General features: G+C 27.0%; 1 protein-coding gene and 1 non-coding gene across 2 annotated transcripts in view; one reads left to right on the top strand and one right to left on the bottom strand.

Annotated features, from left to right (window-relative positions):
* LOC123264461 (choline O-acetyltransferase) overlaps window positions 1-26,801 on the top strand; it is a 58,934-nt gene that overhangs the window by 26,325 nt on the left and 5,808 nt on the right. The window contains exons 3-5 of the mRNA XM_044727772.1: window positions 21,558-21,730; window positions 24,358-24,538; window positions 25,237-25,411. Of these exons, the coding sequence (XP_044583707.1) occupies window positions 21,558-21,730; window positions 24,358-24,538; window positions 25,237-25,411 (529 nt within the window). The remainder of the gene's footprint in view (window positions 1-21,557; window positions 21,731-24,357; window positions 24,539-25,236; window positions 25,412-26,801) is intronic.
* Trnat-ugu lies at window positions 4,002-4,073 on the bottom strand. The gene has a single exon. It is a non-coding gene; the product is annotated as a tRNA-Thr (tRNA).

Below are 26,801 nucleotides of genomic sequence, written 5' to 3'. Positions count from 1 at the left end.
TCCGTCAGTGTAAGGCCGGCGTCAAAAAAGGGGGTGAAGGTGGGGGTGGGGATCGTTCGGGTGCGAAAAAATACCAGAGTGAGAATAGACTTGTATAGCGCTTATTCATAGGTATATTCGGTGATATATATACACAGTAACGTGGATGCATCGATCCACTTGACCTGCCGTACAAATAGACTCCAATGTAACTCTATATTTATATATTGTTGTGTAGAGACTGTTATTTTGTCTCCTGGGTATCAATCTTCCTTCATATTGATTTTATTCGCTTTATTCAATCGGCAGAATTTTTTTTTTCAAATAAAACGCCGGAAATAGTACTTTTGACCTGGCCAATTTCGCCCCAGGGTTGTTAGAGGCTCGAAGAACACTTAATTCAAGTCATTAATACGCTTGATTGGGGGAAATCGGACCAGTAGTTTCCGAGATATTCAAGTTTTAAGTTTATAAGGTAACTTTAGGTCGCGGGTTCGAATCCCGAGTAAGGTTTCATCATCATTTTTTTCCCCGATTTTTTTTTTTTGAAGTAAAACTTCTTTAGGCGCGACTAGGGAGTAACTCAGATTTTTTTTTTGACGGAAGTAACGCTTACTATACGTATAGTCTGTGTAGTTTCCGCTATTCAAAAATAATAATTTGGATTGGTCGTAAGTAAATGTCATATACTCCACGCTTCTTGACTTATGTGCCAGCTAGTGGCAAATATCATAATCGATTAGGATTATTTCCAATATTTTAAAACAGATCAATTGTGAATAGCAAAGTGAATAAAAATTCAACAGTTTTAAAAAAATTATTTTAAATTGCTAAGTTTTTTGAAAATCTCTAAATATACTTGTTTACTTATTACAATAAAAGCTCTTAAAAGTTACCCAGGTTGTCTTTCTTGCTCTTATTAGTGTTTTATGAGAAATTCCCGGGAAAAACGGATTAGATCTGGCCATATATAAACAGATCTGGCCAGATCTTTAAATTGTCTCTATCTGACGAGATCTGGCCAGATATAATCAGATCTGACCAGATCTGGTCAGATCTTTAAATTGCCCGGGTAAAAAAAATGATATGTAATTATATATACTCAAACATAATTATATATGAAAAATGGCCCTATATAATTACATAGAATTATTTCCATAAAAAAAAAAAAAAAAAAACCGGCACGCGCTGGAACCGAACCTTGGACCTGGCGCTTGAAAGTCTAATTCATTACCTGTTTACCTACCAGGCTTCCTCGAAGAATAGTGTTTGTAATAACTACAAGTAATGCAAATCGTATCCATGATCGATGCGTGATGAACAAAATTTTTTATCAAATTTTCAAATTATTAATTATCAATATACGCTAATAGAAAGATTTATTAACTATTAACAAATTAATTTATTTGAAGACAATTATTTAATTTATTAAATTCTAATAAATATTTTTTAACATTCAATAAATATTTATTAAAATAGTTTATAAGTATTTATTACACAGAAAGAAAGATTCCTTGACTGGAGAACAAAATTTTTGGCTCAAGTAAATTTTCGGTCGCCCGAAGGAAGACCGAAGTTGTCTTGGCCGAAGTAAAAATTTTATTTTAAATTCTATTCTTGGTGGAAGTAATTTTTCTTAATTCAAATTATCATAAATACTTGATACAATAAATTTTTATATTGGATCAAGATTTTTAGATACTTTAGGGAAGCAGCGCCACCTACTTCAGCTGAGAAAATAATTTTCTCATCGTGAGAAAATTTTTCTCTTGAATATTTGATACCCATTTTAGATTATTTTAGCGCGCAATTATACATATTGAATGAAAAGAAATAATTCAATATTATTTAATCTTCCCATTTGACATGTTAGTCAATAGAAATATTAATGAAAATTTACTATCGAGATATTTAATTTTTTGGAGCAAGAGAAAAATTTTCTCAAAACAAGAAAATTTTCAGATATAATAATATCTGGTTAGATCTAAACCTTTTTCCCCGGGTTAAGACAGAACTACGGTAACTTTTAACAGCTTTCACTGTACTTTTGTAATAAATAAATTATTAATAAATTTTCTGACGATTGCGACATTCTATAAAATACAATTTGGAAAATCCAAAAGTGCACGACTCATAATGCTCATTTAATTATGAAATATTAAAAAAAAAAAAAAAAAAAAAACATAAGTCATTCAAAATTAGTTGCCGAAAAAACAGCTGTACTAGGAAGATAATGCACAGGCACCCCTGGTAAAATAAATGTACATAATTTGTATAGATATATCACCATCCATGTAAATTTTACATGGATATATTTATAGATATACAGTCTTCTGGCTTTTTTATTTTATTAATTGTACATGAATGACACTGAATTACCTAACCATTCGCATTTGGTGGCCTACAATTATCCTAAAAAATAAAAAAAAAAAAATTTAACTCAATTGATGCATTTTTTTGCAAGTTATAGTGTTTTCAGAGTTTCATACATGACGGACAGGAAAATTTTTTGACCTATTTTGAGGTTTTTTTCCGTTTCTAGTAAACTAAATCAATTTTTGAAAAGTGTCAAATTAAACTCCATTAAATTATCTTGACAATAGTATGCAAAATATCAGTGACCGTCTCTTTTTTCTCATGCAAAAATTTCTCGCGACAAAAATTGTCAGCAATAATTTCTTGTACAATATTTTTTGACACAAAAACCATGATAAAAGGGCCATGTTAATTTTTTTTTTTAGAAATAACTGTACTTAATTGTAAATAATTGTGAGAAATTTTGGCGGGATTAAGATAATAAAGACGGGGAGCCAAATATAATTAAATTATAATGTGATATTTATTATTCAAGTTAAAATTTAATCATTTCAGTGATATATGCCGTCAACGCCAAAGAAGTTTTACTTCAATCGTGCGTAAAAGTTACACGCACACACTTTTTTTTTTTAATAAGGTAAAGTACACAGTAGTTGAACAGGTTTCAAAGTAAAACGTATTTGATCCAACTTTTAATATATAAAGATGTAATTATTAGTTCAAATTAGTGATTTTCATGAAAATATAAACAATTTTGAATCAATTGAAGCTCAAAATAACGCAGACAATTGAATATATATATTTTGACAACGTTTTTAAGATAGACTATAAAAGGAGTAGTAGTTGAACAATCAATTCTGACAAACCGCAGTAGTTGAACACTCCAGGAGCAGTAGTTGAACTAATAAAAAATATGGCAATAGGCACACCAAAAATTTTCAACGATTTATTGAAATATCCGAAGATTTAGAATATATTATTGACTAATATTAATAATAATACTGTGAATATTTAATATGATCATTTGAAAATGAGAAATATTTGTATTTAATTTTTTATGAATGACAAAGCAAATTTTCAATTATAAATAAAAAAAAATCAATTCAAAACGTTCAATAATTTTTAACTACACTAATTTTTAGCTACCAAACTTATTTAATTTGCAGTAATTAATGCAAATCACAACGCTGATCACTAGTCTATAAACCTATTAGAGATTAGAGTGCTGTTAAAATTATACGACCCCAGCTTGTTCAAGTTTTGGGTACCGCTTTAAAAATTGGGAGGTATAGTTAGACGCTAAAATTTAGTATAAAAATTACAGTTTGTCTTTGCAAAAAATATTTGTTATTTAGAAAAAACTATTTCATTGGGTGGTACAATTTTTTTTACTTAATATGATAAACCGTTTTTTTTTACTGATTGTTCGATTTACGATTTAGTACCTTTTTCATGAAAAAAATAGCATCTATCGGCGATTCTCGACATGTCAACTCTTAAATTAACAAAAATATAATTGTTTTGATTTATTATTGAAAAAACTTACAAAAATCAATTACTGTATCATTGAATAATTATAACATGTGCATATATTACTTATATTTGCCATATCAAAGCAAATTTTAAGGGAGTTGAGAAAGAACGGATAGGGGAAAGGGGGGACCTACTCAGTGGGAATTTTTCCGTAATTGAAAAAATAATCAGACAGCTCAGACTGGGAATCGAACCCAGATCTCTCGGTTACAAGCCAAGGGCTCTACCAGTTAAGCTATCCGAGACAAGTACTGACTACTTTATTCAGTCACGTATATAAGACCCACCGAGCAAACAACGCCACGGTCATAAATAATATATATGCACGGTCATATATAATAAATATACAGATTATGTATTACAACAATTTGAAAAGTCTGTTCAAGTACTGAGTACTTTACCTTAGCTAAGCAAAGTACATAATAATTTTATTCAATATGTTTTATTTTTTAAAAGACGTTTTAAATTTTTTTTATGGAAATTTAAAGAAAAAAATCTTTATCATAGCCCTATTTTTAGTTTTTAACTAATTTATCACACTCAGAGATATCAGATAGGTAAATTTAACATTGAATATGTATTAAAATGTCTATTGATTTTACCGAAGGATAAGGAAAATTTATTTAACCAGCATAATCCCTTTTTAATGACGTTTAATCTTTTATAAACATGTCTGTCACTCAAAGTAGGTTCGTGACAATTTTTATATTAAAAATTAAGCTTTTAATTAATAATTTTTTTTTATAATTATTCGCGCCATTTATAGTAACTTTAAAATTGTTCCCACGCAATGAATAAAATAATTTAGAATTTATCGGCAAACAATAACGAGTTTCTTTATCGAGTTAATTTAGCGAGTGATTTACGTGTTAGTTAAATAAAACTTATGCTGAGTGTATGTTTAAATCTAATGCAATATTCCTTTCTCCATCCCAGCACATTACACATTTCTACACATATTTTCATGTATACTAAGCATTAAGCATATCCATCCTCAGTTTTATATACTTAATCTTATACATAATAGTATAAAAGCATGATTACATTTTACATTTCTCAGTAACAACTTTCGCACGTCGCTTGCGAAAATATTTTTAAAATAACTGTTTTTTTTTTTTTTGTTGGTTTTATTTTCAATGGGGACGCTTCTTTACTGAATACTGGATTTTCTCTAACGTGTTTCATCAATCTACACACACATTTGTTTGTGTTTAGGTTTATCGTTACATCTTTAATTAAATAATCGTCCCCGTGAAGAAAAAAAATAATTTTTTAATATTTTACAAAAAATTACATCAATATTTTTTTTTTAATTTCTTCAAGTAGCATTTTTGAAGTTATACTTCTTTTGGCGCGTTAGGCAAAAATTATGAGAATAAATTTTTACGATGCGCGCGCACACCGTCACGAAAAACCGTCACCCTGAAGTTAACTACTCAACATTTTAGTTTTTTAAAAAAAGTTACCAACAAAATAAAAATAAGTACATCTACGTATGTTTGCGTGAGAACTGGCTACTGTATTCACGATATTTCATATAAATATATATTTTTAACTTCCCGCTAAGAAAATTGAAAATTTTTATTAATGGGAAGTTATTAATTTCGGTCCGATTTTTAAAAGTCGAGTTTTCATCGGTTGTCCACGTTTTAAGGTCCCAGAAAGCCATTCTGATTATTCCCACCGAGGTATCCGGCCGTGTGTGTGTGTCAATAAATTTTTTTCGTACTGTTTCTCAAAAACGAATCAACCGATTGAGTTCTACGACACGTCATTCGAAAGGGTTTATCAAAACGTAGATCTGATTAGATTTAAGAGTTAATTCATCAAGCCATTCCGAAGAAATTAAAAAAAAAATTTGAATTTTTATGATTTCTAAAAATAACTGTAAGGAAGTCCTTTCGCCCAGTTGAGTCATAACAACTGTAGTAGTAAATTTTCAATAAATTAAAATACAAAACCCATAAAAATTCCTAAAATTAAAAAATAAATAGTATATGAGGCATTAATCGTTGAAATTTTGAAAATTAAAAAAAAAAATAGTTAAATACAAAAATTAATTTGACAGTTGTAAATCAGCTGTTAGTAACCTGTCCGTGATTTAGCAACGCTTTATTTTGGTTGTTTACATTTTTATTTGCACAATATAACCTTAACCGTGTTTAATTTTTTGCAGTCAGTGTAAATAAATAAATTAATTAAAAATGTTTAGTTACAAAACCATAACATTCTAATGTCTCATGGCAGGAATGCTAGTATTTTTTAATTATTGTTTTATTTTTCAATTATGAATTATGAAAATTTGTTAACAATAAATTAACTAATAAGTATGCATGAAAAACATAAGCGCGTTAAAGTTTAGTTTGAATTTATTGAATGGTCTGAAGCTCGCGCGCTACGCAACGTTGCCAAATCTTTTGACTCCATTTTATAGTAGGTAACTTGAGAATTTTTTGTGATTTTTAAATATTAATTTCTCAATAAATATCTCGGTAACTGATATATTTTATTGCAAAAAAAGAAACCTGAATATTTCGAAAATCTAATTTTTAGTTTTTTTTTACTTCATCTAATCCATGACTGATAGTATAATCCACAGATTCGGTAGAATCTGGCGCCAAGTTCCGTTCAAATCCGTTGTAAACGGAGCGCCAGACTACCGACTGTGTTTACTGTAAGCAGGACGATATTTTGAGGTTGCAAATTTTATTTAATTCTACGGTACTTTTTTTTTCTAAATTGTATATTATAACAGTAATTCATACTTTATTTTACTGACATTAATTAATAATAGTCGATCATAACAATTAATCTGCTTGAAATTATTAAATTTAATCAGCACAAACTATAGCAACGCAAAAATTTAGATCCTGACTTTTTCGATGTAAAAGTGACATGCCACAGACTAAATAATTCGAGAATACATGGTAATCCTCCAATAGATGGGAAACTACAGTTGAAAAGATATTTCAAGGCTTGCATCTACATCCGCCAGGGTGCGCTTGAATTATTTTTACATAAACTGTAGCTTCAAAGGGATAGTTTGCTATAAAAAATGCAGCCAACGCGATACTTAAGTTGGTACCAATTGTAAATTTTTATTATATAATTACAAAAAATACTAAAATCCGAACAAAAACAGTTTCACTGTAAAAAAATCGCGCCAAGTCCACGTTCATAAGACTATTAAGAGAAAAAAAAATTTTTTTTTTCTTCACAAAAAGATATAAAATAAAAAATTGAAAATCCAAGTAACCGATATGATTGTATACGATTTTCGAAAATTAAAAAATTTTGTTGTAAATTTAAAAATTAAAAAAAAAAAATTTGGAACGTACTTGGTGTGCGTGGTTGCAAAATATTTTACTTTTAATGAAATTCGTAAAATTTATTTACTAGGACTTTCAAAAAAATTGAAATACACAATGACGCACACCAAGTACGTTCAAAAATTTTTTTTTTAATTTTTAAATTTACAACAAAATTTTTTTTAATTGTCGAAAATCGTATACAATCATATCGGTTACTTGGATTTTTCAATTTTTTTATTTTATATCTTTTTGTGAAGAAAAAAAAAATTTTTTTTTCTCTTAATAGTCTTATGAACGTGGACTTGGCGCGATTTTTTTACAGTGAAACTGTTTTTGTTCGGATTCGAGAAATACTGCAAACGTCTGATTTTCTCGTAAGACTCTGAACAAATACTAACATTTAAAAATTTTATTTTTTCAAAAATTTGTCCGGTAAAGTATAATTTAAACCTCACTATAAGATAAATAAGGACCTTAACTATTAGAAAAAAATTAAATTTACTCATAATCTAATATTTTTTATTTTACATTGGCGGCGAAAGGACCTCCTTAAAGCGTACGAAAAAATCATAATGAAACCATGTATATATATATATATATACATTTTTTTGCCTAAAAACTGCGTGAAATGATTTTTTTAAAATGAAAATCGAACGACGCATTTAAAAGTTATAGTTGTTTAGAAATTCACAAAATTTTTTTTTTCGGTATTTTTTTAAGATATTTTCCAGTTTCTTCAACCGATCAATAAAAACTTGTACATTTTCTTTTTGTGTTTTAAAAACTGCACCGAATGCTTTTTCAAAAAACAAAAACGAACGACGCATTCAAAAGTTACAGTTGTTTAATAAATACATTTAGAGCTCGAGGAGCTCAAAATGTGAAAAACTGCGCTTTGAGCTTGAAAAGCTCAAATATTAATCAAAAAACACATTTTAAGGTGCTTGAAATGCAAACTTAGCAGGAATTTCTAGGATTGGCCTGCACGGTCAACCGATTTCCAGATTTTTTTGATTATGTAGAAATAATTTTTTTATGATATTTAAATAAACTTTATTTAACTAGACAATGCGTTATAATAAAACTTTCAATGTATTAAATACCTTTTTTTCTATTATTAGTGTCGTTTTTTCTACAAATGTAGGACAACGCGATAGATAAAATATTTAGAAAGATTTTTATCTTGTTACGTCAAAGAAGTATAACTTCTAACGTGCGTACATAAGTACACTGATAAAAAAATTAATTTGACTCAAGAGCCAAAATCTTGAACCAAGAATACCATTTTGAAGAAAATGATTTTCATGAGTCAAGAGAATAAATTATTGAATCAAGAAATGATTCTTTATTCAAGTAAAATTTTCTTGACTCAAGAATTTATTCTTTTGACTCAAGAAATCATTTTCTTCAAAATGGTATTCTTGGTTCAAGATTTTGGCTCTTGAGTCAAGTTAATTTTTTTATCAGTGTACACACACACTTTTTTTATAATAAATTTTATATTTTATTTATTTTTATTATAAATATTTTTATTATAAAGGCAAATTTTTTTTATTATTTTTAATTGAATTTTATTTATTGTTTATTTTACATTACTATAAATGCATGTATATAAATATATATAGATATATCCTGAAGGCATGTGAAATGGACAGCAGGATAAATTTACACTGGGGTGAACAGCAATCCAAGTTATTAATTATAACAGAAAAGGGTCAGAAATTGGCTTCGTAACGATAATCAAATTATTTTCAACTTTGCGCAAGCCCAAATTCTATTTTTTTTTTTTTTTTAATTCACTGAAATAATTTATTTTTTCAATAACTAAAAAAATTGCATCTACTACAAACCAGATTAGTGACCATCCTAGATCATCTAAATCAGTTATCAGTTTGTATCAAAAAAGAAAAAAATTATATTTTTAATATAGAAGATAATTAATGAAAAAATTTGAAATTTTCAGTCTTACTTCTCACTTAACGCATCAAAAATTCTCTGCACAGTAAAAAATTTTGCATCATTGCGTCAAAAAAATTTGTGTTAAAAATTTTTATATTAAATATTTAACACTTTTTTGTATTGATTTAACAGAATAAATGTTAAATTTACACATAAAAGTGTTAAATATTTAACACAAAAATTTTTAACAATAAGTTTTTTGACGCAAAATTTTTTACTGTGTGACTACCCAAATATTATCTGTTACATAAAAAAAATTCCTCGAAAGAATTGGAGAAAAAAAACTAGCACACGGGAAAAAATTTCTGGGAAAATTTACGATACAACTATTATCAAGCTGGACTATACTTATTTAATTACTAATAATTGTCAAATATTTTAGAAAAAAATTTACTATTTATTTACGAAATTTTACAACTTACTATAGTAATTTTACCAAATAATTATTGTATTAAATTCGATTAGAAAAAATACGACATTACTATCATAAATTGTAAGAGAATAAAAATTAAGATGTAAAAATATTATTCTTGTATTCATTTTCAAAATTTCCAGTGCTGTATCTTTCCAATAGAAGTAACAAATTTTACAATAGTTAAATTGGAATGTTTTTTAATTAATGTGAGTGATGGCTGTGCACAGCGCTAGACTCCGAATTTGTAAATGGTGAAGAACATCAATAGTAGTTTACTTCGGATAGCCTAGAGGGAGAGTCTCTGACTACCGACTAAGAGTTCTGGGTTCGATTCCCGGACAAAAATTCCGATTTGTATTTTTGGTTACTGCAAAGTTACCAATGACTTCAACTTCCTACGTTCTCCCTCCGTAAAATTCCTTTTAAAAAAACCGACTGTCAATTTTTACAATAGTTGAATTGTCAAGTTCACTAACACATCTTGTATAATTTGCTCTATAATATTAGACTTACTTCTTTTGCTAGTCTTCGGCTGCCCAATTTCAAAATACAATAACTGACAATTTTAAGATTTTAAAAAAAAGTTTGCGCTCCTAATTGATAAAAAATTTAATTTATGAATAGAAAATACTAGAATATAAATATTTTTAAGAAAAAATACTTGAAATTGAAGTCTAAAAGTTATAAGAAATGCAACAATACTAAAAAAAATCAGGTATAAAAATTCTGCAGTTACTGTGTTTTAAAATTGGGCAGCCGTCTTATTTGTTGAATAAAATTTGCATACTAGATCGTAAAAATTATTAAATAACAAGTAAAGTCCACCGTTACTATTTTCTTTAATAAAAATTACGATCGTAAAATAGTAAAAATTCCTTCAATTTTCTTTCCTTGTACCTTAATGTAAAAAAATTCTTGAAAAATTTTTGTTAATTTAAACAAATTTGACTTGAAGAATTTTTCTTTTGAATCACATTAACTTTTTTTTAAAAAAACAAAAATAATCATCGATTAAATTACATCGAAATTACTTTTGAGCATTAAGATCACTCTAATCTAATAAATATATCCCAAAGTTTTAATTGACTATATAATTTTTATTATAATTACAAAATTGATTTGGCGTAATAAAAAATTATTGTTATATTAATAAACGTATTTGTTAATGATAATGAATAAATTCATTATATTAATAGACATTAAAGATTGAAGCATTCTTCAGATGGTGCAGGTAATAGTCGATAATTCAGCGTTTGCGCTACAATAGGGAGAAAATGAGTGATGATTATCGATAAAGGAGAAAGTGAAATGTTCATCTAAGAGGTCGGGACTCCCGTGTTTACTACAAAGGTGTACTACAATATGTACAATGTACAATATACAACATAAATAATATATTACACACTCAGTCACCCTCCCTACCAGTATCATCTATCATCCATCTCCTGTTATCCTCCATATATATATATATATATATATAGAGAGAGAGAGAGAGAGAGAGAGAGAGAGAGAGAGAGAGAGGATATAATGGTACAAATTCGGATCTTTAGATTTTCAGTAGTTGGTAGAGTTCACAGAGTTCAGCTGTCTGTTGAAATCACCGTAACTTGACACGAAAACACAACATATACATATATAGACATTATATATATTTAACATCAATAATGTCGATATCTCGTATTGGGTATCTCCAATAACACACGCAGGCTAAAGTTTAAATATTTTTAGAAATTACAAAAGTTTAAAGACGTTAAGTTAATGCACTACGCTAAAGTCAAATAAGTACACAGTAAAAAATTTTGCGTCATTGTGTCAAAAAATTTTGTGTTAAAAATTTTTGTATTAAATATTTAACACTTTTATGTGTAAATTTAACATTAATTGTGTTAAATTAACACAGAAAAATGTTAAATTAACACAAAAAAGTGTTAAATATTTAACATAAAAATTTTTGACACAAAATTTTTTGACGCAATGACGCAAAATTTTTTACTGTGTACTAACTTTTTACAAAATTTATTAAATTCTTATTCTCATCAGAAATTTTAACGCTCTCTTCATTATTTTTCTCTAATTGTTTTTCATTTTCTCTGAAAAAAAATATGATTACACGGAAAGAAAAATATGGAAATCATTCCTATAATTTTAATGAAATGTTTTCCTATACCATTTTAGGAGCGATTACTTAAATTATGGAAATTGTACACATAATTTTTGGGAAATGTTACTATAATTATGGGAATGGTTCCTATAATTATAGGAACGATACCTATAATTATAACTGTAATATCGGCATGATTCCCATAATATATAGGAATAGTTTCTATAATATTATAGGAACCATTCCTATAATATTATGGGCACCGTTCCCATAATATTATAGTGATGATGTCTAATACTATTGAGATATTTATCATTACAATTCAAGTTATTTGTGACTTCGATTACCACTTTGAAGCATTTGAAATTATTAGTAATTTCGATAATTTTACTTGCTTCCCAATAACATCATTTGAAATATGTAAAGTAATAGTATATTACACGCCTAGGGAAGTAAAGTAAGAAATGTCTCAGATCACATGTAATTGTTGGCCGAGGCGAAGCCGAGGTCAACAAACATGTGATCTGAGGCTTTCTTATTTACTTCCCGAGGAGTGTATACTATTTTTTTGTCCGACGAAGGCGGAAAGTGGCAACTTAGTTTAGCGCAGCGGGACGAAAGTTGCCACTTTCCGCCCGGAGGGCAAAAAATAATATTGTTCATATAAACAATAAAAGTTACATACCCAAAAGGTGGATTTAATAAATATTCAACGTATGTATTTTAAATAAATAATTTGTTTTAAAAATAAAATGAAATTGTAAAAATAAACAATGAATTTCCATGTTTACTTTGCTCCTCTAATTGTATAGTAAGAAAATATCCCTTTTATAGAGAAACTTTAGAATTGCTACAATGTTTTTCAATATTATCTAACACAATAATAACTAAGTTGGAATAAACAATTTAAGATTAAATACACACGTTAATAAAAATTATGAAAAAGAAATTTTTTCATTCTAGTGAAAGATCAATTTTTATTTACAAAAAAAAATTTATTAACAAAAAAATATATAACAATTACTTTATATTTTTGAAGTGATTGCTTTATTATTATGAACATAAACATTTTTCTATTATTATGTGCATCATTCCCATAATATTATAGGAACCATTCCTTTAATAGTATAGGAATCATTCCTTTAATAATATAGGGACCATTCCCATAATTTTTGGAAAGGTTCCTATAAATTTTTCTCCGTGTATAAATTTAAATCTCTAAAAAATTTTTAAATTTTTTATCTCTAAATCTCTAAAAATCTCTAAATAATTAATAATTATTAATTATAATTACGCTGTAAAACTTAAGAGTAAACAATTAAAACACTTTAATTATGGAGTAAATCTGTAATTTTTTTCTTACCCAACACTGGCATTATCTTTGACATAAACTTTTCTGAACAATCCTCCGTTTTCATGAAAAAAATTTTTAAAACTTCGATAAAGCTCATCCTGACCGTAATTAGACTTTACGGAGGGTAAATGCGATCTACTAAACACCATTGTTCTCTTATGAGCTAAAAAATTAATATTAATAAAATTTTCATTAACAAAAAATATATTTTGCTATTTTTTATTTATTTATTTAACTTAAGGGCGTTAATGCGCTACGCTAGAGTCAAATAAAGACTAACTTTTTACGAAATTTGTTGGAGTCTAGAGAAAAATTTTAAAATATATATCAATAATTTTACAATGATTTATAACTATTTTTTATTTATCCTAAATATTTTTTTGGCATTTATTGTAAAATATCAGTAAATATATCTTAGTCGTTAATTTGAGGTGAATTTTAATTGTTAATTAAATTAGGCAATATCGGTATTTTTAACCATAAAATTAGGTGAATGTCAACGTACACTTATTTACAGATTAAACAGTCAACTTATATAACGTTTTTACGGTCAGTATGCTTGTGTATATTTATGTAGTAAGCTTCTAAGCCTGTCTTTCAATTCGGTTAAAAATCAACCAAAATAGTTTTAATTATATCAAATAAAATAATAAATATTTAATTAAAACGTTTGTCAAGACTAATTCTTCAATGGTATTATATTAACTACATAAATCAAATAATATTTTAAAAGATTATTCATTATCCACAGATTCGGTAGAATCTGGCGCCAAGGTCCGTTCAAAAATCCCGTTGTAAACGGAGCGCCAGACTACCGACTGTGTTTACTGTAAGCAGAACGGTATTTTGAGGTTGCAAAATTTTATTTAATTATATGGTTCTCCTTTTTCCAAAATGATATATTATAAAAGTAATTTATACTTTATTTTACTGATATTAATTAATTATAATCAATTATAACACTTAATTCACTTAAAATTATTAAATTTTATCAGCACAAACTATAGTAAGCCCAGAAATTTCGATCCTGACTTTTTTTCGATGGGGAATATCAGCGCCACAGACTAGATAAAATAAAAATTGTAGTCATCCTTCCTATAGACACGCAACTACAGTAAAAAAAAGTGATTCATAGGCTGCGTTCAGGTTTACTAAGTTTTGAGTAGGGCTGACTTTATCTACCAAAAAAATAATATTTAGACACACTTAAATAAATATACCTTGCATTGTTTTATTATAGATTTTTTAAAAAAACAATATAGTTACTTTAAGTTGTTGCTACAAGATATGCTAAGATCTGCCAAGAACTTAGTAAACTTGAACGCGGCCATAGCTTGCATCTATGGCCGCCAGGGTGCACTGGAATTACATCTACATAAACTGTAGCTTCAAGGGGATAGTTTGCAGTAAAAAATGCAGTCAACACGAGATTTAAGTTGTTATCAATTGTAAATTTTCATTATAATTACAAAAAATACTAAAATCCGAACAAAAACAGTTTCACTGTAAAAAAGTCGCGCCAAGTCCACGTTCATAAGACTATTAGGAAAAAAAATTTTTTTTTTCTTTACAAAAAGATACAAAATAAAAAAATCCGAGTAACCGATATGATTGTTTATGGTTTTCGCAAATTAAAAAAAATTTTATTGTAAATTTAAAAATTAAAAAAAAAATTTTAGAACGTACTTGGTGTGCGTCATTGTATATTTCAATTTTTTTAAAGTCCTAGTAAATAGATTTTACGAATTTCATTAAAAGTAAAATATTTTGCAACCGCGCACACTAAATACGTTCTAAAATTTTTTTTAAAATTTTTAAATTTACAATAAAATTTTTTTTAATTTCCGAAAATCATAAACAATCATATCGGTTACTCGGATTTTTTTATTTTTTTATTTTGTATCTTTTTGTAAAGAAAAAAAAAAATTTTTTTTTCCTAATAGTCTTATGAACGTGGACTTGGCGCGACTTTTTTACAGTGAAACTGTTTTTGTTCGGATAGAATATACTTTAATAATATAAATATTATAAATTTAATTTAAAGAAATACCGATTGGTCATAAAATTGTATGTTAGAAATTTTATTTTAAATCATTAATAACTTTCTTAAGTAATCAATAAAGAGTTTTGAACTTTTTCGAAAATATAACTACATAATTGAACTTATCGAAACTCAAAAATCTAAATTTTCATCTATTATTAACTCTCACGCATGAGCGTCCTTAACAATATTGCTTTTAAGTAATTTATAATTTTCAACAAATTCTAGCTCACAATTTTTTTCAACTTAAGATTTGAAAAGAAGTTGCAACATAAGTAATATAAATACCTACGGTGAAAATAATAATCCATTCAGTTATTTTTCTTCCGTGCATGTGTTAAACATCCACACATGCTCATATGTTCCGCGTATCATAATAACAAACATTCGCGTGTTATATAGACGGGTAGAAGACTCGAAGATACAAGGGTCGGATCAGATCAAACCTAGCTGCAACGCACTTGATCTCTTCTCTACATACAAACATAATAATACAGTCAGTACAAAACTTATACGGCTGCTCTATCAGTTTCAGTTTCGGTTATTATTATTAGTTAAATTAACCATATATGTAATTCATAATACATAACACAAAATACCTAATGTTTGTATTTATGTAATAAAGTAATAATAATTGTTGTTTGTATTCTCGGGTTAATTGTTTAAGAGTTTGCTAACATTAGTAATTAACAATGGGAATTGTTTGCTAATATTTGCTTACAATTATAATTATGAGATACACGGTAAGAAAATTAAAATTATTTTTACTATTTAACTATAGTTATAACTATATTCAAGAAATAATATTAGCAAGAGACTTAAATTAAAAAGTTGAATACTATAGACCAAATTATACAAGATGTGTTAGTGAACTTTACAATTCAACTATCGTGAAAATTGACAGTCGCTTTTTTTAAAAAAAATTTTAGGGAGGGAGAAAGATAGGAGGTTGGACTCATTGGTAACTTTACACTAATTACACGCCTCATAAACGAAGCGTTGAAGTATTGCTTTACTTTCGACATGCCAAAAAAAGCAATTTCCTCAAAACTGAAATTGTTTTTTTACTTACACAGCACTTACAGGATAATATAAGTGCACTTATATTATCAAGTCAAATAATCTGTCAGGCACATAAAATATATTTCAATAACAATAACTAAACGGAGAGAAAAATATGGAAATCATTCCTATAATTTTAATGAAAGGTTTTCCTCTAGCATTTTAGGAGCGATTACTTAAATTATGGGAATTGTACCCATAATTTTTGAGAAATGTTACTATAATTATGGGAATGGTTCCTATAATTATAGGAACGATACCTATAATTATAACTGTAATATCGGCAGGATTCCAATAATATATATGAATGGTTCCTATAATATAAGGGAATAGTTTCTATAATATTAAAGGAACCATTCCTATAATATTATAGAAACCATTCCCATAATATTATAATGATGATGCCTAATAATATTGAGATATTTATCATTACAACTCAAGTTATTTGTGACTTCGATGACCACTTTGAAGCATTTGAAATTATTAGTAATTTCGATAATTTTACTTGCTTCCCAATAATATCATTTGAAATATGTAAAATAAGTAATATTGTTCATATAAGCAATAAAAGTTACATACCCAAAAGGTGGATTTAATAAATATTCAACGTATGTATTTTAAATAAATAATTTGTTCTAAAAATAAAATGAAATTGTAAAAATAAACAATAAATTTCCATATCTACTTTGCTCTTGTAATTGTATAGTGAGAAAATATCCCTTTTATTAGAGAAACTTTAAAATTGCTACAATATTTTTCAATATTATCTAACGCAATAATGACTGAGTTGGAATAAACAATTTAAGATTAAGTACACACGTGAATAAAAATTATGAAAAAGAAATTTTTTCACTTTAGTGAAAGATCAATTTTTATTTACAAAAAAAAATTTATCAGAAAAAAAATATATAATAATTACTTTATATTTTTGAAGGGATTGCTTTATTATTATGAACATAAACATTTTTCTATTATTATGTGCGCCATTCCCATAATATTATAGGAACCATTCCTTTAATAGTATAGGAACTATTTCCATAATATATTGAAGCTATTCCATTATTGTATAGGAATGTTTCCAATAAACTATGGGTATGGTTCTCATAATGAGCATAGGATTGATACCTATAATGATCATTTTATTATAGGAACCATTCCCATAATTTTTGGAAAGGTTTCTATAAATTTCTCTCCGTGTAGCAACCTGCCGTCACTATGTGACTGCCGAGACTTGTGAAAGATAAATAAAAAAAATTTTACTTTATTAAATGATGACTTTTGTTAAATTGCACTGTACTTTTTTAACTATTGACGTTTTGACAGGTATAAGCTCATCCCGATGTTACACTCATCAAAAGCTTTTATTTGAGTACCCGAGTCAGAATAATGAACCTATATGAGCCTACATGAACCTACATGAGCCTACAGAATAATTTTCAATTGTTTTGATTGATATTATTCAATTTATAAATTGAATTTTTAAGTTTTTTTATCAATAAATTTTTAGTTACTATTTAAATTTATTTGTATTGTACTATTTAATATTGGTATAAGTGTATTTTGCGAGGTTATATTGATCAATCGAAACAATTAAAGATAAAAATATCGATCGAAACAATTAAAAATTGTCCTGTAGGCTCATGTAGGTTCATGTAGGCTTATGTAGGTTCATTATTCTGACTCGGGTACCCACGTGCATTTTGATATATATTAGGGTGGCGCAAAAAAACCGACTATTTTTTTTTTTAAGTCTCGAGTGAAAAAATGTTAGTTTTTAATGTTTTAAGAGCCCTCACCAAAGGACAGCTTAAAAAAAAATTTTTAAGAGGTCACTCCAAATTTTTTTAAATTTCAAAAATCGTCAGAAATCGAATTTTTTTTTTTTTAATTTTTTTTCTCGTTACGGTATAATTTTATAGACCAAAAAAAAATAAGTTTCTGAAACTTTTAGTTAAAAATTTAAATTTTGAAAGGTCGCTCATAATTTTTTTTTTTTTTCTTTAATTCGTCATATCGCCGACTTTAAGTGTTGGGAGTGGTACGTTGGGGTCTTTTTGGTTTGAAAAAATCTTAACCTACGCGGCAAGGTCAAATCTCAACCAAGCTGGTTTCTAAGACCAGCTTGGGATTCGAACCCACGCCTGGCGGTTGATTAAATAAAATTATTAAATTAAAAAAAAATTATATTTTCTATGTTGTGCTTGATTTTTAGTTCATCTCGTGATGTATTTTTATCGATTATTGTACTAAATAAAAAAAAAAAATGCATGGAATTTTAATTTGAATAGTAAAAGGTCGCTCGAAAAATCTAAACAAATGCACTAATAAATTGAAAAAAATTATGAGCGACCTTTCAAAATTCAAATTTTGAACTGAAATTTTCAGAAACTTATTTTTTTTAGTCTATAAAATTATACCGTAACGAGAAAAAAAATAAAAAAAAAAAATCGATTTTTGAAGTTTAAAAAAATTTGGAGCGACATCTTAAAAATTTTTTTTTAAGCTGTCCTTTGGAGAGAGCTCTTAAAACATCAAAAACTAACATTTTTTTCACTCGAGACTAAAAAAAAAAAAAATAGTCGGTTTTTTTGCGCCACCCTAATATATATATATATATATATATATATATATATATATATGATATATATAAATATATAAAAAATTGATGTTGTTACTCAAATGAAAAGTCTCGATGAGTGTAATGTCGGGTTGAGCTTATATCTTTAAAAATGTTAATGGTTCAAAAGATACAAGGTCATTTCTTAATTATGTATCTAGAGATAGAGCATTTTCGAATGTAGCCTAAATCATCATAAATTTACTATCGGTGAGAATAATATGAAACCTTGAAAAGGCACAAATTCTAATCAAAACTTTTGCAATGACATTAAATTTCACTAAACAATCCGATTTTATCATATGACTATCCTGGCCACAAAATTTTGCTTATTCACACATGCATATGTATAATATATATAATTATATAAAATATATGAAAAATTGATGTGGGTATTGAAATGAAAGGTTTCGATGAGTGTAATGTCGGAATGAGCTTATCCCTTTAAAAATGCCAATAATTCACAAGAATTGTAAAAAATCTTTTCTAAACAGTAAATTTTTTTACTGTGTACTTGTTTGCGAATTTTAATTGAAGATTATCTCGAAGAATTTTGTCAATCGTAGATTGTTCATTTGTTAAGCATCTTAATGATCAATAATTATCGATCAGAACAATGTTATCATTTAGATAAGTAGTTGCTAATATGAATTAAAGTTTCAACACATCATCATAATGGAAATGATCAAAAGGGAAGGGAAGGAGAAGACCAAAACAGAGATCAGAGATCAAAGGACCTATTTGACTGTTTGTCTTAATGGAGGGACGTCGATCAGGTTAGATAGGTCAAAGGGTCACTTGGTAATAATGGAAATCATCAATGTGAGGATATCTACATTAAAATAAATTAATTGGTTTAAGAAAGGAATTTTTAGTTTTGATTTCATTTTATTTTAATATATTTAATCCATCATATCATATATTATTTTAATCAATCAAATATATTAAATAAAAAATCATTTTTTATATCCGTACTCAAAATAAATATATGCCGCATATACGGGGGCAAAAAAAAAGTATGTGGCGTATATATTTTATATGTGCGACGTATATGTATTTTTGTCAGCATATATGCTCATATATATTTTTTCAGTGTGGGTAATAATAATAAAAATAAATATTAATCCGGAGTGGGCTTAGCGAATAAAGTAAAGTTAATTATTAATTTAAGCTTTAGATACGTGGTAGGACGTGTGTAGACAAGAGTGAGTAATTTAACACGTTGTATACCAGAGACACGGAGGAGGTGTACAGGCTAATGAAGTATCCCGTTAAACTGGAAACCCGACGACCAAACTCACCCCCCTATATGCCCCCTTCGCCCCTGGTCCTTGCGTTTCTTCCACAGTATGTAATATGTGGTAGTATGGAACGTGCAGTGAACTGTATGATATAGTGGTCATACACACTATTACTCATCTCACCATCACTCATCACTCATCACTTTCCCTCCGACCACCCCTTTTTACTCTATTATCCCAGTTGTATCAACTTGATACAAAACATTGACGAAAACTATCAGATATATTCATCGCCTTAATTGTTAATTTATTATTATTATTATCTATATTATTAAGAGAATAAGATAAATTTTGTCTCCAGGATAATCATATGATAAAATCGTTTTTTTTTTTAGTGAAACAGTGTCATTGCAAAAGTCTTGACTTGAATTTGTGCCTTTTCAAGGTTTCATATCATTTCCACCGATAGTCAATTTATTATGATAAGTATTTAGGCTGCATTCGAAAATGCTCTATCTTGCTATTAGATACATAATTAAGAAATGACCTTGTATCTTGTGAACTATTGACATTTTGAAAAGTATAAGCTCACCCCGACATTACACTGATCGAGACCTTTCACTTGAGTACCCACATCAATTTTTCATATATTTATATATATATATATATATATATATATATATATATATATATATATATATATATATATATATATATATATATATATATATGTATATATGAAAAATGTATCAAAATGCATGTGGATACTCAAATGAAAGCTCTTGATGAGTGTAACATTGGAATGAGCTTATATCTTTAAAATATATATTATAATTATGTATATATAAAAAATATATCAAAATTTAATATTTTATTAAATTAAAAAAAAAAATTGTTTTTAAAAAATTTCATTTTTTCATTTTTAAAAATTTTTTTTGCCATCATTTATTGGCTATAAACTTTTTAAAATTATTAAAAATATGCTAAATTAATTATCATTAATTAAAAAATGACCTTGTATTTTGTGAACTATTGACATTTTTAAAGATATAAGCTCACCCCGACATTACACTCATCGAGACCTTTTATTTGAGTACCCACATCAATTTTTCATATATTTATATATATCACATATATCTATATATGAAAAATATATCAAAAATGCATGTGGGTACTCGAATGAAAGCTCTTGATGAGTGTAACATCAGAATGAGCTTATATCTTTAAAATATATATTACATATATGTATATATGAAAAATATATCAAAAATGCTTGTGGGTACTCAAATGAAAGCTCTTGATGAGTGTAACATCAGAATGAGCTTATATCTTTAAAATATATATTACATATATTTATTTATGAAAAATATATCAAAAATGCTTGTGGGTACTCAAATGAAAGCTCTTGATGAGTGTAACATCGGGATGAGCTTATATCTTTAAAAACGTCAATAGTTAAGAAAGTACAGTGCAATTTAACAAAAGTCATTATTTATTGAGCAAAATTATATTTATTTATAGTTCGTAAGTCACGGCAGTCACATAGTGATTGCAAGGTTACTAGTTAATTATTATTATTATTATTATTATTATTATTATTAATATATGTTTTGTTTTTATAATTCCAGGCAACAGAGTGGTGGTTGAATGACATGTACATGTCAATACCCCTGGCATTACCAATAAACAGCAATCCCGGTTTGGCAGCAAAGCCAAAAGTTTTTCAGAACCAACAGGAATCTGCAGTTTTTCTGGCAAGATTTTTGATGCAGCTCCTGGACTATCAGGAAAAATTGGACAGGTAATTTAAATCTTGTACAAAACACGTTTTTTTTTTTTTCTAAAACACAATGTTTGATTAAAAAACAATTTATTTTTTATAATAAAAAATAATATAACTTAACTAAATTTTTTCAAACTTTTGGATAACAATTTTTAATATAAAAAAAAAATATTTTGGTTACAATAAAATACGTATCGTTTTCTAAAAAGTGAGGATTTAATATTAATTTGAATTAGTTGGAAAGTGGACAGATAACTTATTACCAATGTTATAGTCTTTAATTTTCTTTACAAAATGAATAAATAAATAAGAATTCGCATTAAAAATTCACCGGTGAATTCTTTATCAAACTTTTGATTTCAAAAAAAAATTTATTTATTTACTTTAAAAAGTCATAAATGATGCAACTGTCATAAAAACACACTTTTGGGAGTTAGTTGGTGATAAAATTATAAATAATTTATTTGTTTTTTTTTTGTACTCAATGAAATAAATGAAAAGAATAGGAAATTTGTTTTATGTAATTTCGTTTAAGTATTATTTATAGTAACTCGGTCAGTACTATTACGAGACACACATATTGATCGATATGATAATTCTTAGAAATGTAATAGTATATACAGATATAGATACTTTTAAATATAAAATAATTGTAGTTTTATTACTGCGTTTATATCAAGAGTTATAAAAAGAAATTCGCTTATTTCTTTATCTTTAGGTTAATGGTTATTGTTATTATATAGCCACTTATATTTTAAATTTGAATTGAGCTACTTTTAGTAAAAGAGAAAAAGTTTTATAAGAAGACAGGGTGAATGTATGGAGAATTATGAGAAATATATAATCTCCGAATTTACAGAGATTTTAAGTGAAATTAGAGAAGTAGAGAAGTTCAGAAGTAGAGACGGAAATAGAGTTCGTTGTTAATTCAAAAGCTTCAAGGATTTTAGATCACAGAGCGTCCGGTTTCCGGTTCCGGAGTTAACTTTAACTTTTGTTCACATGTAAATTTTTTTTTATTATTATCGTTATTATGGATAAATATTACTTTTATTATCAATGGCATTATAAATATCATTACTGTTGACGACGTCAATGATACAATTAATATCTTCATTATTATCAAGAATATCACAGCCATTTTCAATTTTATGATAAATATCATTATCATTGTCATGATGAAATATTATTGTCATTATAAATATCATTACTGTTGACAACGTCAATGATATGATAAATATCTTTATCATTTCCAATATCACAATAAATGCCATTATCGTTCACAATATCATCAAGAATATCATGTTCATTCATGATGAATATCACTATCAGTATTATCATTATCAATGGTATAATGAAAATTATTATCAATATTAGTATCATAAAAATTTTATAGTCATATTCATTAATATCAAGAATATCACGGCTATTTTCAATGTTATGATAAATATCATTATCATTATCATTTTCATGATGGAATAATATTGTCATTATAAATATCATTATTATTGACCACATCAATGTTATCATAAATATCTTCATCATTATTGATGTCACATTAAATATCATTATCAATGACAATATCATCAAGAATATCATAATCGCATTCGTTATTATCAAGAATATCACTGTCATTTTCAATGCCATGATCAACATCATTATTATAAATATCTTCATCATTATCAATATCACAATAAATATCATTATCAATGACAATATCATCAAACATATCATTTTCATTCACTATATCATGATGAATATCACTAACAGTATATCATTATCAATACTAGGACGAAAACTATTATCGATATTAATATCATGAAAAATATCATAGTCATATTCATTATTATCAAAAATATCACTGTCATTTCCATTATCAAGATAAATATCATTATCATTATGACTGTTATGATGAAATATCATTGTCAATATTAATGTCATTAATGATTGTTATTATAAACATTATAAAAAATATCATCATCATCATCATCATCATCATCGATGTCATGATGAAAATCACCATCAGAAATATCACCATCATCATCATCATCAATACTATTATTAATATTAATGTCATGAAGAATATCATTGTCTTGATCATTATCATACAGAATATCATGATGAATATCATTGTCATTGTCAATGTCATGATGAATATCACTATTATCGTTTATATCATGTTTAATATAACCATCAATCTCATGAATAAAATCACTTAAATTATCATAATTCATAATCATTATCAATGTCATGATGAATATCACCATCAATAGTATCATTGATATTATTGTCACCTTCAAATCGACTATCATTACCATTACCAATAACATCGAAAATATCACCATCAATATTGATACGAGAAAGAATATATCACCATTATTAATATTTCTTTACAATCATATTCAAAAAATTTATTCGTTATGTAATTGATCAGCAAAAAAAAATTACTAACATAGATCTTCGAATTTCCTAGTGTTCTACTAAAAGTAATAGTTGCACCACTAATCACAATCATTACAAGTAATTCTTCTTTTAAAGAAAAAAAATAAAATAAAATTTAATTATACAATAACCTCAACAATAATCATCGTTATTACAAAGTTATTGTTTAGTAAAAATAAAATCTTCTAATATGATAAAATTAGGAAAGAGCTTGAAGTGGAGCGTGTAAAATCACGTGATGGCAAATCAATGCAACCACTGTGTATGGCTCAACACTATCAAATCCTCCGCATATACCGCAAGCCTGGAGAAACAGTCGATGAACAAATAATACTCGACAGAGCTACTTCTGGTGATCATATTATCGTCGCTCATTACAACCAAGTATGTATTTATTATAATATTTCAAATTTTTTGATAAAAAAAAAAACAAATTCCACAAATTTAGTGATTCATATTATTATTAAATCATTTATTTACTCAATCACCGTAATCTGAAACTCTCACAATACTCTAGCATTAAATTACATTACAGTACATCCATTACATTACATTATACATTGTATTGCATTATATTACCAACTATAAACAAGTGAGCCGCAGTACATAAATATATATATATCGCATCAGCAAAGCACCTGATGCTCCAGCAGACTCTCGATCTTTTAAATAACTATCACTTTCATAAAATATCTTTTAAATTCTACGGTTCGTCTTTTTTTTTTTTTTTTTTTTTTTTTTATGTGATCCTCTATCCGTTTAACTCATTAACATACGCGTTATATAACACGACAAATGTCCGTTGTCCGTGCATATAATCATTTATATTATATTATATATTACTGGATTATTTTCTATTTCATTTTCTAATTTTACTGAACAAACATTTTTATTTATTTATTTACAATATTATAATAATGTTAATTCGTTGAAAGTTTTCTCACGTGAAAGTATTTTTACTCCTCTAATCATTTATCTACATATTTTCATAATAATAATAATAGTAGTAATAACAATGAAATGCATGATAATTTTTGATATTTATTATTGTTATTATTATAAATGATATTTTTTGTAATTAGTTCTACAGCGTCCCGGTGAGAGCTTCCGATCGTGACAGAATAACGGAAGCTGAAATGGTACAGCAATTGCTGAAGATAATGGAGACTCCCGCGGATCCGCGAACTCCTCCCGTGGGTGTATTGACGGCAGCTAAACGACCGGTTTGGGCACGAGCACGTCAAGAATTATTGAAAAGTAATCATTGTGATTTGTGATGGGTTTCCGATTAGGCATTACTTGCACGCTTTTAGCATGAATATCAGTATTAATATCACTATTATTGGAGACGTCACAATCAATGTTGTTAATGTTAATTTCATAAAGATGTTACTGTCATTATCAATGTCATAATAAATATCACTCCGAATATTAATGTTGTTATGAATATCGTTGTTAATATCATCATTATCATAAATAATGTCATTGCATTATGAATATCACTATTATTGGAGACGTCACGATCAATATTGTTAATGTCAATTTCATAAAGATGTTACTGTCAGTATCAATGTCATGATGAATATCACTCAGAATATTACTGTTGTTATGAATATCGTTGTTAATATCATAATTATTATTATTATTAATGTCATTGCATGATAAATATCACTCAAAGTATTACTATTATTATCAAAATCAGGATGAACGGCACTGTTAATATCACCATCATTATAAATATCATAGTGGTCATCATTGCCAATATCATTATTATCATTGCATGATAGATGTAACTATTAATGTCATCAATATCAATAAGATGATGAATAATTACTTATTCATTATTTATCATTACTTATCATAAACATCGATATTATTACATTTGTCATAAGACATAACTAATATCATTGTCATTATTAACATCATGATGTTATGAGTATCATGATAATTGTCACTAACTATACCAGTGACATCCATCTCATGATGAATATCACTATTAATATCATCAATACTATTTTCATCATAAATTTTCAATATCATGATAAATATCACTGTATATGGCATGATGAATATCACTCGAAATATTACTGTTGTTATGAATATCACTGTTGATATCATCATTATTATAAATAATGTCATTGCATGATGAATATCACCTAAAGTATTACTGTTATTATCAAAATCAGGATAATCAGCACTATTATCGCCATCATTATAAATGTCATTATTATCATTACATGATGAATATCCCCATTAATACCATCAAAATCAGTGGAATGATGAATTATTACTATCATAAACATCGTTATTATGACTAATATCATTATGACTAATATGACTAATATCATTATCAATATTAACATCATGATGAATACCGCTGTCAATATCAAACTTACCATAAATATCATGATGATTGCCACTATCAATTGTATTTATCATGATATCGATTTCATAGTGAATATCACTATTAATATCATCAATACTATTTTCATCATGAATTATCATTATCATGATAAATATCACTATCTAGAACGTAATGAATATTATTATAATTGCATATTTTGTAATGAACATCACGATTGATATCGATGCCAAGATGAATATCGCTGTCAATATCGAACTTGTTATGAATATCATGATAATTGTC

This window comes from Cotesia glomerata, linkage group LG4 (assembly GCF_020080835.1).
Source record: "Cotesia glomerata isolate CgM1 linkage group LG4, MPM_Cglom_v2.3, whole genome shotgun sequence".
Taxonomy (NCBI): domain Eukaryota; kingdom Metazoa; phylum Arthropoda; class Insecta; order Hymenoptera; family Braconidae; genus Cotesia; species Cotesia glomerata.
Note: the sequence above shows the minus strand (reverse complement) of the source record. Positions and strands in the feature narration are given on the sequence as shown.